The 13,627-nt window shown below is 37.1% G+C and overlaps 1 protein-coding gene across 1 annotated transcript in view; it reads right to left on the minus strand.

Annotated features, from left to right (window-relative positions):
• Positions 1-470: 470 nt before the first annotated feature.
• The window catches only part of LOC104403039 (sodium leak channel non-selective protein-like), a gene marked incomplete at both ends in the record, with an annotated part of 51,762 nt that continues 38,605 nt past the window's right edge, over positions 471-13,627 (minus strand). The window contains 3 exons of the mRNA XM_010011070.1: positions 471-608; positions 7,136-7,327; positions 11,723-11,890. Coding sequence (XP_010009372.1) covers positions 471-608; positions 7,136-7,327; positions 11,723-11,890 — 498 coding nt within the window. The remainder of the gene's footprint in view (positions 609-7,135; positions 7,328-11,722; positions 11,891-13,627) is intronic.

A 13,627-nucleotide genomic window follows, 5' to 3' on the forward strand; every position in this document is an offset into this window, starting at 1 on the left:
ATCCTTTTATTGCTTGATATACTGTATCATATATTTTCTATGCATTGATTTTGCATCAGGCAACAGGAAAGTAGTGATTTCTAGTTAAGAGTTTATATCCTGAGGCTTTACATTTCTCACTTTAATTACTGATGCAATGAGAATGCAATGGAACCTGAGGAAACCATTACTACATGATAAATAAAAGCACTTGCTTAACTCTGCAATCGTTAGAACTGTGAAGGTGCAAGACAATTAACAATTGCACTGTTAGTCTAGCAGTGTGACTTGGATCTTATGAAGAACACCACCTCACATCAGAACAAAGGCCATCACTTTCTACCACATGAAAGTACTAGTTCTCAAGCCCTCTACGCTGTAAATGAGCATCACATTTAGTTTTAGGTAGCTGAGAAAAATAAGTAATACCAGAGCTGTGAGAATAATTCAAAACAAAGAAAAGCACAGCATTATTTGCAAGTAAGACTTACCAGAGTAGCAAAAAGATGATATAGTATAAAATAAATAGCAACTACAGGTGCCCACATATGTCCTACAGCATTCAGTGTCTGGTCCATGACATCCACCCATCCTTCCTGTGTGAGAATCTGAAACATTGACATGAATGCCTGCAAGGAAAAGTATTATAAACATATTAACAATTCACAAATTATATTAATATGGTTTTATTGACACATTCCTCAAGTTGATTTAACAGAGCTGAACACCTATCTTAATAAACAAAACGTATTTCAATTTTTGAAGTCAGGTGAAATGCTATTCCAGAGCAAAAGGAGAAATAAATAGCTTGATCTTTGACTGAACTGTAATATGCAACTTGTAAACACAGTCCTAGTTCCATTAGCCCATATGAAGAGCTTTTTGGTTTCCTCCAGGGCTGACAAAATAGGAGAAATATCCTGAGCATCAGCAATCACTGTTTTGAATGCTATATCATATTGTGTTGGGTTTTTTTTCTTTATTATGCTTATTATTCTCTGTTACCTTTCCATAAATGGACCTATATACCTGCAATAAAGTGTTATAATTAAATACGACCATACATTTGTTATCTTAATAACAGAAGCATTCTAGGCACCAAACAGACGAGACTAACCAATACAAGGCAAGGTCCCAGTACTTCCACTCATTTGAGTCGGTCAGATTCTTCCCCATACGTTTTGTAAACAGCATTATTTATGGAACTGTTTCTGTAACATTTTCAAATCCCTTCAAACCAGGGGTACATATTTAAAATAGAGGGAGTAATGGAAATATTTCAACTAACTGCCTTTGGTGATTGAAGTATATGCATCCATATAAGTCTACAATCCAGGTGCCTTAGGACCTTTGAAACCCCAGCTCGAGCCTACAGCACAGATCAGAATCTTACTCGATATGAACAACACGTGAGAATGACATTGTATATTTTACATTGTACACAGACACTGAGGACTGTGCTCGCCCTCAGTCATACACGTTTGACTGTGGTATCACAGTGTGGGTCTTGAGTCTTAAATCTCTCAATGAGGCCAAACTATCACATATTTTTCTTTTGCTTTTGTCTGACATCAAAAGTACTTTCTTTCCAGACAGAGAGGATCAAGCTGATATCTTTCTGAAGGTTAATACGTAACAAAAAAGTGTTAGAAACTGAAGATATTAACAATGCAGCTTCCAGGTAACGGGAATCTTCAAATTCAGAATGTTCACAAAGTGATAAACACATATTAGGTCTGTGCTTAATGTACCTGACACCCCCAGGAACAGCAGATTAACACAATAACGTACTTGGCACAAAGAGAACAAGACGTTTCTTGTCAGACCCATGAGAAAACAGTACCTGTAGGGCCCTTTGTGTCAACTTACCCTAAGCCCAAAAGCATGCTGGAAAAGCTGAAAACATGTATATATATAAACTTACATCCTTGAAAAACAATAAAGTGGGTTCTAACTCAGTTTTAAAGCTTCTGGGAGAAGAGACTTCAAGTTTATATTACTAATACTAACTTCAGACAAGTACTTTATTTGGGCTCCTTACCAAGTTTGCAGAGCTTATCACAGAAAACAGTGCCTGCAGTTTCTCCCAATGCAAACAGGACCCTTAAGGTTACACCAACACCCTTAAGAGACTCCACTCCAGGCTGTGATTTCTGTCCTGCAGTGTAGGCCAATCTATTTTAGAGAAGACTGTCCACTTGCACGCATACAACACTTGGTCCTGCATCTCCTCCTGGCTCTATGTGATGTCCCTGTCGCTATAACACATCATTAATACTTGGTGTCAAGGAGTCAGTTCCAACACTCTGTAATAATAAGAATGCAGCATAGTTTGCCACACACTGTTTCTGTATTAAGAAATCAAGGGTGTTATCTAGCTCTGCAAAATACCTCCCCATGCACAACATGCAGAGAAGGAAACATTTGAGATCTTTAGCTAGCAGAGGCCTGCTGTGGTCACAGAAGCACACACAAAGAAAGCAGAAAATTCAGCCTCCTCTATAGCTGCCAGTGGTGCTTAAGGATGAAGAAGACAACCACCCCATCAGTGCTCAGAACTGCTTCTCATCTTCCCTTCATGGTGGGGAGGTGAAGCTCAACCAGGGAGTCTCTGTTTCCCTGCATTCTGAGCATTTCTGAAGCCATTGACTGGTATAACGCTCCTTGCTGACATATAAGGTGAGCACTACATTAAGTAAACCACCACACTTCTGGCTTTAAAAATACCTTAGAGACTGGACAATTGAACCAGTGCAGTATCCTGTCTTCTGAATTATACTAAAGTACCATAGTTTATTGCTTTTTTAAAAAAGAAAAATTTTAATTAATTCTTGAAGGTGTAAAGATATGTCCAATACTATGTTGTGGAACTCTCATTAATACAAGCAACAGATTAATTTTGAAAAGACATCCTTTTAATATCATAAAAATCTAATCATCCATGTAAAACAGATGTCCATAAAGCATGTAATTACATTAAATGGTCTTCCGGTATAATTCAGACATTTTTTTATAACATGAAATTCCAGTATATGACAAACCATAAGTTTTAAGAAAATAGGGTGGTACACAGTAAGTATATGCTTCACATCTAGCAATCTCCTTTGGAGCAAGTTATTTTTAGCTGAAAGGTATACTTCCCACTGTTTATTTTAAAATTAATTTGAAATGCAACTAGCTGACAGAATCAACATCTGTGAAGATGAGACTTAAAAGATTTATGCAAATGGCGATTTTCTGAATTAATTCATGTTATAGAAAAGACTGTCAATTTCTTCGAGTATTTATGCCCTATTACTTAATTAGCTGTTTTGATGATGGAAGTCAAACTACCTTTTTATTTATAGTGGAAGATTGGCAAAGGTTTGGTAGAACATATGAGCCGAAGTGCCACTTCTGATATCTTGTCCAACTACTACACAGGTGGTGCCACACAATTACTACTTACAGTTACAATGTATTTGACTTGTAACTGCTGCTTTTCCACAAAATATTATGGGCCCAGTCCCAATGGCTTTATTCAGAGCAGCAGTCCTACAATCAGTAGGATTACTTTTGAAAACTAAGCTAACAGGATTTAGGCCAGTGGTGTGAACTTGCAATCTTTTCTACCTGTGGAAAGCTACCTTCTTCTCCTAAGACAGTCATGAGTGCTCGGTAACACCCTAAGAGTAGCCATCCCATGGCAGCGGCACTAGGATTGTAACTGGATCCGAGAATTATGACCACATTGTTCAATTTTTTAAATGGATGATGCTGAAGCCGAACTAACATTTCACAGCCTGAGCTTCCTCCACGCTCAAGGCTAGGAGCGAAACCCTGGTTTTGCTGAAGGCTGAGGGATTTTTGCTGCTGAGATCAGCTGGGCCTGGCTTTCATCTTGTGTTGACCCATTTAAAAGAGCAGCATTCCCAGCTTTGTTAACTTGAGATACCGAGTGCTAGCACATGGCCCCAAACCCCAGGAGTCTGGCATGGAAGTCAGAGATACTAGCAGTGTGTTTTGTTTTCTATTCAGTGAATTTTAAAACTTCTTAGTGGCCATCTTACACTGATGCCTTTGAACAGAGCCTCGCCCCTCCCATTCCTCCTTCAGGGGGGCCAGCCACTGCCTGCCCTTCTTATGGCTAAATAGACGCTGCCCAAGAAGATGCGCAAGAATAGAGATGGTGGATCGCTTAAAAACATTATAGAAAACATCTATATTTTTATCCTTGTATTAGAGAGAAAGCCAGTCCATTTGGAAAGCTGCAGTGGCCAAAAGAAAGGTGAAATTTGTAGCCATAGCAACACTGAGCTTGTGCCTATTGACTGTTGTCAGGAAACCATGTGAAAACATGCAATTTAGAGGCATTAGCGAAAGGAGGAGGTCTACTTGTTCCCAAACCCATACTGTGCCTTCTCATAAAGCACTTACAGTTTCAAAATGATTCTAGGTTTTGTCTGTTTCAGTGTGAAAAGCACTTTAATGTAAACCCTCAAAATTTAGCCTCTAGTGTCACCATTTTTGTTAGTGTGCTTGTTCTCTTTGTAACGTAAGCAGCTCACAGCAACAATCCTGGCCATTTTAGGTTTGCTCTTCTTTGGGGATGAGGTCCTAAATATTAATCTTAGTAAATTCTGCTATTGCAGACCTCAAATCATCTCCTGCAACATACAGTAATGCAAGTATGTCATCAGTCACATTTTAAAAATAATGCATTCCAGGCAAAAGTAAAATGATATATTTTATAACTGTCTTATTGTAAACTGATTCAGCACTATTTATTAAGAGCAGACAACATGAGTGGGAATCCACCAGCCTTTGCTATGAAGACACACTCCTTCAGAGGGACACCATCACTCATCCCATCAATCACAATTTGGTTTTGAGTACAAATTTTTCTCTGACTCTATTAACGTATTAAGAGCTGCAAAGAGAAACCACATCCTGTAAATTATACTTCTGAAATGTTCAAAACAAGGTGAATATGTTTAAATATTCACATATATAAACAAATAAACAATAACTAAGAAAGTAAGGAGAGACTCTTCCTTCTAACTATCACATAAAAAGTATTTAAAGCATTTCAATTCAGTATTGCTGCAAGTCTTGTATTACTGCTAACCTTTCATTTTCCCAAAACTTAAGTCAGAAAATAGAAAATAGATATTTTCTGTTTGTAAAAACTGTGTAATTTGCTGCTTAAAATATCTTCTCACTCTTTGAACATGTATTTAATATATAAATCTGTTGAAATTTTAATATGATAGAAGCTCTTACTGAAGCTTAAATGGCCTTAGATTTAAATGCTTAGAAGAATTTAAAACTTTACTAACATCTTGATACACCTTTGCAATGTTTTACTGCAAGTGGATCGTTCTCAGATATATATATCTATTTATCTAGTTGAAATGCACAGGTGGCTGTGAATCCGTCTTATTGAAATTATACTGCAATAATTCTTTCAGGACTTTCACTACTATTTTGCATAAATTAGAAAAGTAATTCCAAAACAAAATTCCATGATGGTTTCAAACTTGCAGTTGGAAGTTTTTTTCAGAAGTTATACATGGGAATTGGGCATACAATGTATCGGTGATATCATCCAATTTAGAGACAGAGCTCTGACTTGATTAGAAAAGCTTAAGTTTTATTGTATTTTTTTCTGCTTTCTTCAGCATTTAAAAAAATAATTATAATGAATCCTTAATGATCCTACTGGCTGCTTTTCTAAGCACATTTTCCAAAATAGAAAGCATGGTGTTACATTATTCTCTGTGGGTAGGTAGTTTGTGTCTTACATTTGATAGCTAGCTTCCCATACATCAAGTCCAGGGTGATAATTACAAATTGTTGCCTAGCTATTTTGTTTGCCAAATGCATGACCCTTGAGGCTGCCTTATTCATTGTTATTTAATTGTTCTAACCAATGCACTTTCACTAAAATAGATACATTGGATAACCAAGCTGGGATGACAGAAACAAATAAATTGTCACTGGAACCAATCCATGTACACTCAGTCTAATCTGTTATTAAAGAGATGGCAGTATTTTCATTCAGAACAGTGTGCTTCAATAAATGCATTAGCTCCAATTTTCACTGATTTTCAATGTTCTGTTCTGAATTAACGCAATGCCCATAAATATCCATTATTTATACCCCAAAGGCAAACATTTATTTTGTCAGTGCAGACAGATTTTATAGTCCTGTGTAAAACAAGCATTCCTGTATGAATCAAGAACAATCACTTTCATAATGTGAAGATATCAATCATGTGTAGACATGTTTTATGTAAATTTTGTGGCTAATATTGATGATTGTGTGCATGAACCCTCTTTCTGTAACATGCTAAGGTACCATATGCTTTGTTGTGTCATCACCAGGGTGCATGTGTGAAATTTCTCTATGTTCCCTGAAACTGCATACCTAACACAAAGAAAGATAAACTTCACTACTGAAGGACTACAGGATAGCTGTTACACCCAGAAAATACAATTGCTTTATCTACACATATGGAGATAAAATGCTCCATGGTTCTCAGAAGGAAGGAAAGACCACTAGTAACAAATTGTTGAATCTGCCTTGGTTTCAGCTGGCATACAGTTAATTTTCTTCCTTGTAGCTGCTTCAGTGTTGTGTTTTGGGTTTGGGATGAGCATAACTTTGATAACACACTGATGTATTAGTTGTTGCTGAACAGTGTTATACACTAATTCAAGGACTTTTCAGCTTCTCATATCACCCCACCAGTGAGGAGGCTGGGGGGAGGAAGGGGGCAGAAGAAGCTGGGAGGAGGCACAGCTGACTCCAACTGACCAAAAGGATATTCCATACCATATGACATCATGCTCAGTATATAAACCAGGGGGAAAGGCGGATGGGGCCATTGCTCAGGAACTGGCTGAGCAATGGTTGGCAGGTGGTGAGCAGCTGCATCGTGCATCACTTGTTTTGTATATTCTAATTCACCACAGCTGTGTGGTGTGTAGTTAACTGCCAGGTTAAACCACGACAGAATCATAGGATCATTTAAGCTGGAAAACACCTTTAAAATCATTAAGTCCACCCATTAAGCTAACACCAACACTTACCACCACCAGTGGTAAGAAAATATCTTGTTAATGATAAGAAAATAATAACAAGCAACAAGTAATCAATGGCTTTGATACTTGCCCGTGGAAAGGTTGTAAATCTATCCAGTTCTTCCACAAAGCAAAACATCTGTAAACTGATTGCTGACATTACGATTAAAAGGCTGGCAGTAAATACCACCAAACTTCCAAGTTTTTTTCCTGGTCCAAATATCTTATACACAAAATCCTCCAAAGCAGGAGAAATCTTTATAAGCCGAACTACTCTAAGAACCTGCAAAGAAAGAGAAAATACAACTGTATTAATTGATTATCACATTAATCAACAACTTTCCACAGGATCAGAAACTTCAAGACCAAAAAGGGACTTGCAGCCTTGTAGCCCAGTAAACACGGGGTTGCCTCCACTTGTAACAGACCACGAGTTATGTTTTAGATTAGGAGTACAAGCCCTGGAACCTGTCAGGTTTTGTCTGCACTTATTTTGCCCTGCCTGGACAATTTTTTTAACTTGCAACAGCAGTTACCCATGACCATGTAACTTTTAACCTACTTTGTCCTTTGCTTAGCTTTTTATGATTGTGTGGTGTAATGCTTATTGTTAAGTATCTCTTTATTTCTAACATACTGTAATAAGAAGCTGTAATTTTGCATGGAATGAGCTATCTGTGAACCTTTCATAAAATGCAGCATCAAGGCATACAGACATGAGATAACAGCATCTTGTTCAAATTGAGAGTACAGGCACAGGAGGGTACTCAAGGCCCCCAGCTCTCACCAGTCACAAAGAGGTATCACAGAAATGCAATTGGGTATAGCTGTTTTGGGGGTAACAAAGGGAACAAAGTCATACCACAGATAGATAGTAAATCTGATCTTAATGTGGAATTACAGACCAATGAAGGTCATCAGTGTTAAAAATTCATACTTATTCTAAAGGGTCAGAGTCCTGAACAATCTTTGAAGAAGGCTAGACAACACAACTTTGAAAGGCTGCTTTCAACCTACATTTTACTATAATTCTGTGCTATTTGTTAAATCCGGGTATATATTCACACAAAGAACTGCCAACTCTTCTACAGGTCATCTTTCTGTTTCAGTGACCCAAGGCAAAATTGCTTGGCATTGCATACCATATAACGTAGCAAGTTTGATAACGAACATATTTTGCTATTTCTTAATATATACAGCAAGGGAAATTGTGCCACTGACAATTTTAACATGTTTGACACCTCTTAGTGTTAGTAGTGGCAGCAGAACTGTGATTGTGTGTGGAAGTCCTGACCCATTCACTGCTGAGCCTACCTTGAAAAACCTTTTGATATCTCTGATTCTCCCATTTATGCCACTGATGGTGACACAGACATGAACATCAGCATCAACAAGAGGGAGTGGCAGCAACAGTAGCTGCTGGAGACAACAGACAGCAGGATATGGGGCAAATGAGATTCTGCTGTTCTTACGAAACCCTCTAGACCAAGGTACCGCTTTTATTTCCACAAGAATCATAGTGAAACTGAAAGGCAGGAATTACAGTGCAATTGAAGGTTGACCTTATGTATAGGTCAAATAAAATTACTGTGCTGCTTTTGGAGAGAAAATAAGTTTGACAGAAGTTGTTCACAGAAAGAGTACACTGAACCTTGTAGCTTGCTAATAATGTACACCTTTGTCTTCTGCATGAAACTCATCTCCATACCTAGCCATCAGGTATGCACAACATTCTAGTCATCTAGGCTTTACTGCCAAAGAGGAGAAACAGTGACAGCCACGTCAAGAGAACAACTTACTCCCAATATACCAGACCCCTTGTGTGAGATTAACTTTCACAATATTAAAGTGAGGTAAAGTCCTTTCTTTCATATTGGTCCTGTGATCATATTACATATAATCTGAGTACATGAAACTGGTTACCAAGGCAATGACAGACAGTGGGACAAGTGAGATTTCCAAGTACTATGAACATGTAAACATGGTGCCTTCTACTTACAAGATCTACTTACAGCGTAAATTTTAGCTCTGTTTCCAGCAGTATTAATTTAAATACAGACCCCAGTGAAGTGAATATCTCATGCTAGTTGGTATTCTGGGTTGTATTTTAGATAAACTGCATTATCTGCCTTATTTACCCCTCCTCCCTTCCTTTGGGGAACTTTAATTGACCTTTAAGCAACACACTAATTTTATTGATACTATTTGGTTTTGTTTTTTTTCATTTATTTTCATTAGATGACAAATTGAATCTAGCAAAAGTACACTCTAATGAACATTTATGCATTCTTTGTAATTGGATTGCAAATTGTATTAGATTTAAGAGCTTCAGAAGTTGCATTATTTGGAATAAATATAAAAATACATTAAAAAAACAAATTAAAACCAAAAAATACAAAAGAGGAGCCACAACTTTGTACAAAGAATGGCTGCATCTCCTAAAAGTGGTGATATGTACTCAGAAAATGACCCAGCAATATTTTCCCCAAGCACATCTCCTCAGACTAGTATAGGCCAAATTTTGGTTAAATATCTCCCTTTTATGCCAGTTCATTACAGAACTCTGCAGTAATATGCAAAGTCTGTCATTTCTTGACTGACTTTGTGTTCTATGGATTATAGACACGGAATGGTGGTTTGCTGTAGTCTTTCACAGGAGGCTTTGCAATGTGTTTTGAATCAATGTACAGCAAATGCAAGAAAGATAGGTGGGAGGGTGGACAGTAGCCAATGTGGTGAAGAGTGAATGATGTGTTGGCAAAAGGTAATGATAAAGACAATATTTCTGCTTGCTGGAATGTGTCAAGACTTCTGTTTTCAGTAATCTGCTTTGTTGGCTGACAAGAAACACACTTAACCTGTCATCATTAATACCTAAAGGCCTGGAAACCTGCCTAACATCAAGATGTATCCATGTGAAAAAGACTTTTTGACCTTGGTTGGTTTGAAAATGTGTTATCTAGCTTGCCCAGAAGCTTAATTGTGGGGAAATACAGTGCATTACCTCCCTTACACACTGACATCAAAGGTAAAGTATTTTCCAACCTTACTGTCATCTGCCTCTTATGGGATTTGCATTGCAAAATACAATCCGAATCTTTCACTGTAGCAGGTGTTTCTGCTTGCAAAATCTGAGTCTCTTATATATTTGGGAAAAAAAGCACATCCTGGCATTTTGTGTCATAAAAGCTAGCACTTAAAAAAACCCAAAAGAAAAAAACAAAAACAAAACACACCACCACCCCTGCCCCAGAAAACTTATTAAATCCATTAAAAAGACAAGACTTATCATTTCATTATCAACATCTGGCTACATTTTCATTATACTTTCAATTGCATGAGTTAATGATGTCACCCATTTAGTGCGACGTCTTCACAATTTATATTTAAAATTCCTAGAAAGAAATCATCAGATGTAAATGGATTCTGCCTTAATAAATATGGACCAACTATTAACTATTTTAACTGAGAGCTCCCAGTTAGTTTTCTGTGTGTTTTTGACACAAGAGTGCAATGGCATACTCCTGCTAGATTATGTTTTCTTGCAGGATAGAAATAAAATGCTATGCTGAATAACAACATTTTACACATTTGGACTGCAAAATCAAAGCTAAAACCATCTAAAAACCTTCAAATGATACCAGCTAAAAGTAAAATAGAATATGTCATCCTGAAAGCTTTCTTGAGCAGGCTTGTACAGCCATTTAGAAAAAATACAGGAGGTCATTTGCAGAAATCTGAAAAGACCATTATATTTCAACCTACACTTGGGAAGACTGCTTCCCCTATATTGTACTTACTTCATCATAATAGGTGTCACTGTAGCTAACCACATTTATTGACAGGACTCTGTCTGACAATTTATTATTTGCCCTCATTGATTATTAATTATTCACTATGCCAACCTATTGCTGAATAATGGGCAGACACGAATCCTTTAATATACTTTTTAAAAATCCTTTTAGCACTGTAGAATATAACAAAGTATAATGCATCTCAGTGTTTTCTCCCACAATCGGAGCAATCCTAAGCACTTCAAGGACAAATGGGGAATTAGTTGGGCTGACTGACAGAGCAAGAATCAGAAGTTTGAATTAGTAAGTCTTTCTTTGTCTCTATTTCCTGCTCTTCCCCAAAGTGAAAATGTAGGAAGATCCTAAATAAACACATCCTCTCAATAAGGAATGGTTGGAGAGCTACAAAAAACAGCTCTAAGATGGTTTAAGATGGTTCTGGAAAACTGATCTCAGAAGACCCACAATAACTGGAGTGGAGGCTCTTAGGTATGTGACTGCTCCAGAGATGAAGATTTGGGGAAGAAATAGCAAGTGTACCAAAGCCTCAGAGTAGAAGCCAGGAAAGTAGTGGTAGACACTACAGGAAGGTGATGCTGTAAACAGCTCTGTGCAAGGACAAGCTCAATGAAGGACAGCAAATAAACTAATCCAGAACCTGCTGGACAGTGTAGCTCAGGTAAGAAATGGGAGTTACTGAAAACTGAAAGGACTTCTCAGCAAAGTTAGAAGGAATTCTACTTGTTACTTTAAAGATACTCTTAAAATAAGCCAAAATTGTGTATACATCAGTAGTCTGAGACTGGAAGTCAATGAGAGTAACATGTTGATGGGTAATGTTTTTATTGGTATATAGAGTAAAATGTAGAAGTATCTGATCATACCTGAAAATACGTAAACTGAGAGTGATAGAGGTCTGGATAGATATGAAGAGTGGTTCCAACTACAAGCAGCAACTCAAACTTGTGAAGAGATGAGCTGATGTATCCTGTGAAACCCAAACACCAGATCTTCAGGAGAGCTTCCAAATCAAACAGAACTGTAAAAGCAACCTATGAATATATAAACCAAGAAAGATGCATTCAAAACACTGAGTTAAATTACAAGTTTCTGTGGCATCATGTCTATTAAGGTTTCCTATGGCAAAAATAAAGATCTCCATAATACTTAACAAAACCACTCATACTCTGAACAGAATAAACAATCAATAGATTTCTCATATAGGAAATTCACACTCTGTCCAGAATTGGTAAACTTTCACAATTTTAAAAGAGATGGTGTTAAAGTTAAGCAAAGACCAAGGTTAGAAGTTACAGGGGAAGAAATCTACTTCTAGTCACTGAATGATTGTGGGATTCTTCCAGAGACTTCTTGAAGTATTTACACATTAAACCCCATGACGTTCAGATGGAAAAAAGGGACAAAATTTTGCATAGGTTTACATCTTCAAGATTTGTTTTCTCTTACTTCTGCCACTTCTGAAAATCCTTCTGGCTAGACATACCCATTCCTCACCTGCCTTCTTATTTTACCACTATGTATACTCCAAGATACTCTCTCTCTTGCTTCCCAACAGACAGAAAACCCAATGGAAAAGATGTTTCTCCTTGACTCAGCAATTTTCCCCTCTGACTCTTGACACACTTTGGAGCTTAAAAGAGACACTGAAATAAAATTAGGTGGCATCTATATACAACTAATACTTTTAAAGTGCTTTACAAACATTAACAAAATACAGCTCAAGCCTCCTTTGAGGAAAAGCATTATTAGTCTTTTAAGATAGAGAGATTAATTGAATGTGGGCCATGAAGTTTACTAGAATTGGCAGAGGATAACAAAGTTAGAGACTAAGATTTTAATCCTGAATGTGACAGTGACAATCTCTGGGATGCTGCTTTAAGTACTTCTATTACTGAATATTTAAACTCTCCAGTCCATCAAAAATATATTTATCAACATAAAAGAGCAGTTTTGTGAGACAGATAAAGAAAGTTTTACATATTTTATGTGGACAGGACTGTCCTCATGCAGGCACGGAGAATTAAACACTGAAGTTTATGTCCTATGTTTACTCCCCTTGTCCACACAGCTATTTATGAGCAGTGCTAGCAGCTATATTATATATCTCCTCAAGGAATGCAAAATAGTTATCAGGTGTCAAATGTCCTCTGAATGGCTAAATCAAGGACAAATGCTTCATAGCACTCCAAAACCTTCTTCACATTAGGAAAGAAATACTACTAAGAAATATTTGTGTTACTTTAGTCATACACAGTGTAGGGACACTTTCATGCTCATATTCTTGAATGTATCTGGGCAGTTTTTCAGCCCTTGTTCTGGTAGCTCAAAGAGCTTATGGAGAACATGAGCCAAGTTTGAACAGACAACCTCTTCACACGAAAATATCTAAACCACAAGGACAACCCGTTATCAAAAAATACTAAAGTGAAAGCTCGCTTTTAATGAAAATACATCTAATTGAGTCCTAAAAGAACAAGGTGGTCAAATTAGGAAAAATGGGGCAGTGGGTAGAAAGCAGCTGGAGTTCAGCTACACAGCAGGTGGAATAACAATGCCATTTAAATACACACATACATACTTCAGAGCACATAGGCTTCCTATTAGGACAAGACTAACAAATATGATGTTAAGTGTATTTTAATTTATTCTAAAAATGTGTGGGTGGGATCATTTGCATTTTACATGCTTGTCAAACGAATTCAAACCACTAGCACTTAAAAATGTATCAAATGGTTTGCATAACATCTGATTACATTTATACACCTGTC

Source organism: Nestor notabilis, unplaced genomic scaffold (assembly GCF_000696875.1).
Source record: "Nestor notabilis isolate BGI_N333 unplaced genomic scaffold, ASM69687v1 scaffold983, whole genome shotgun sequence".
Lineage (NCBI taxonomy): Eukaryota > Metazoa > Chordata > Aves > Psittaciformes > Psittacidae > Nestor > Nestor notabilis.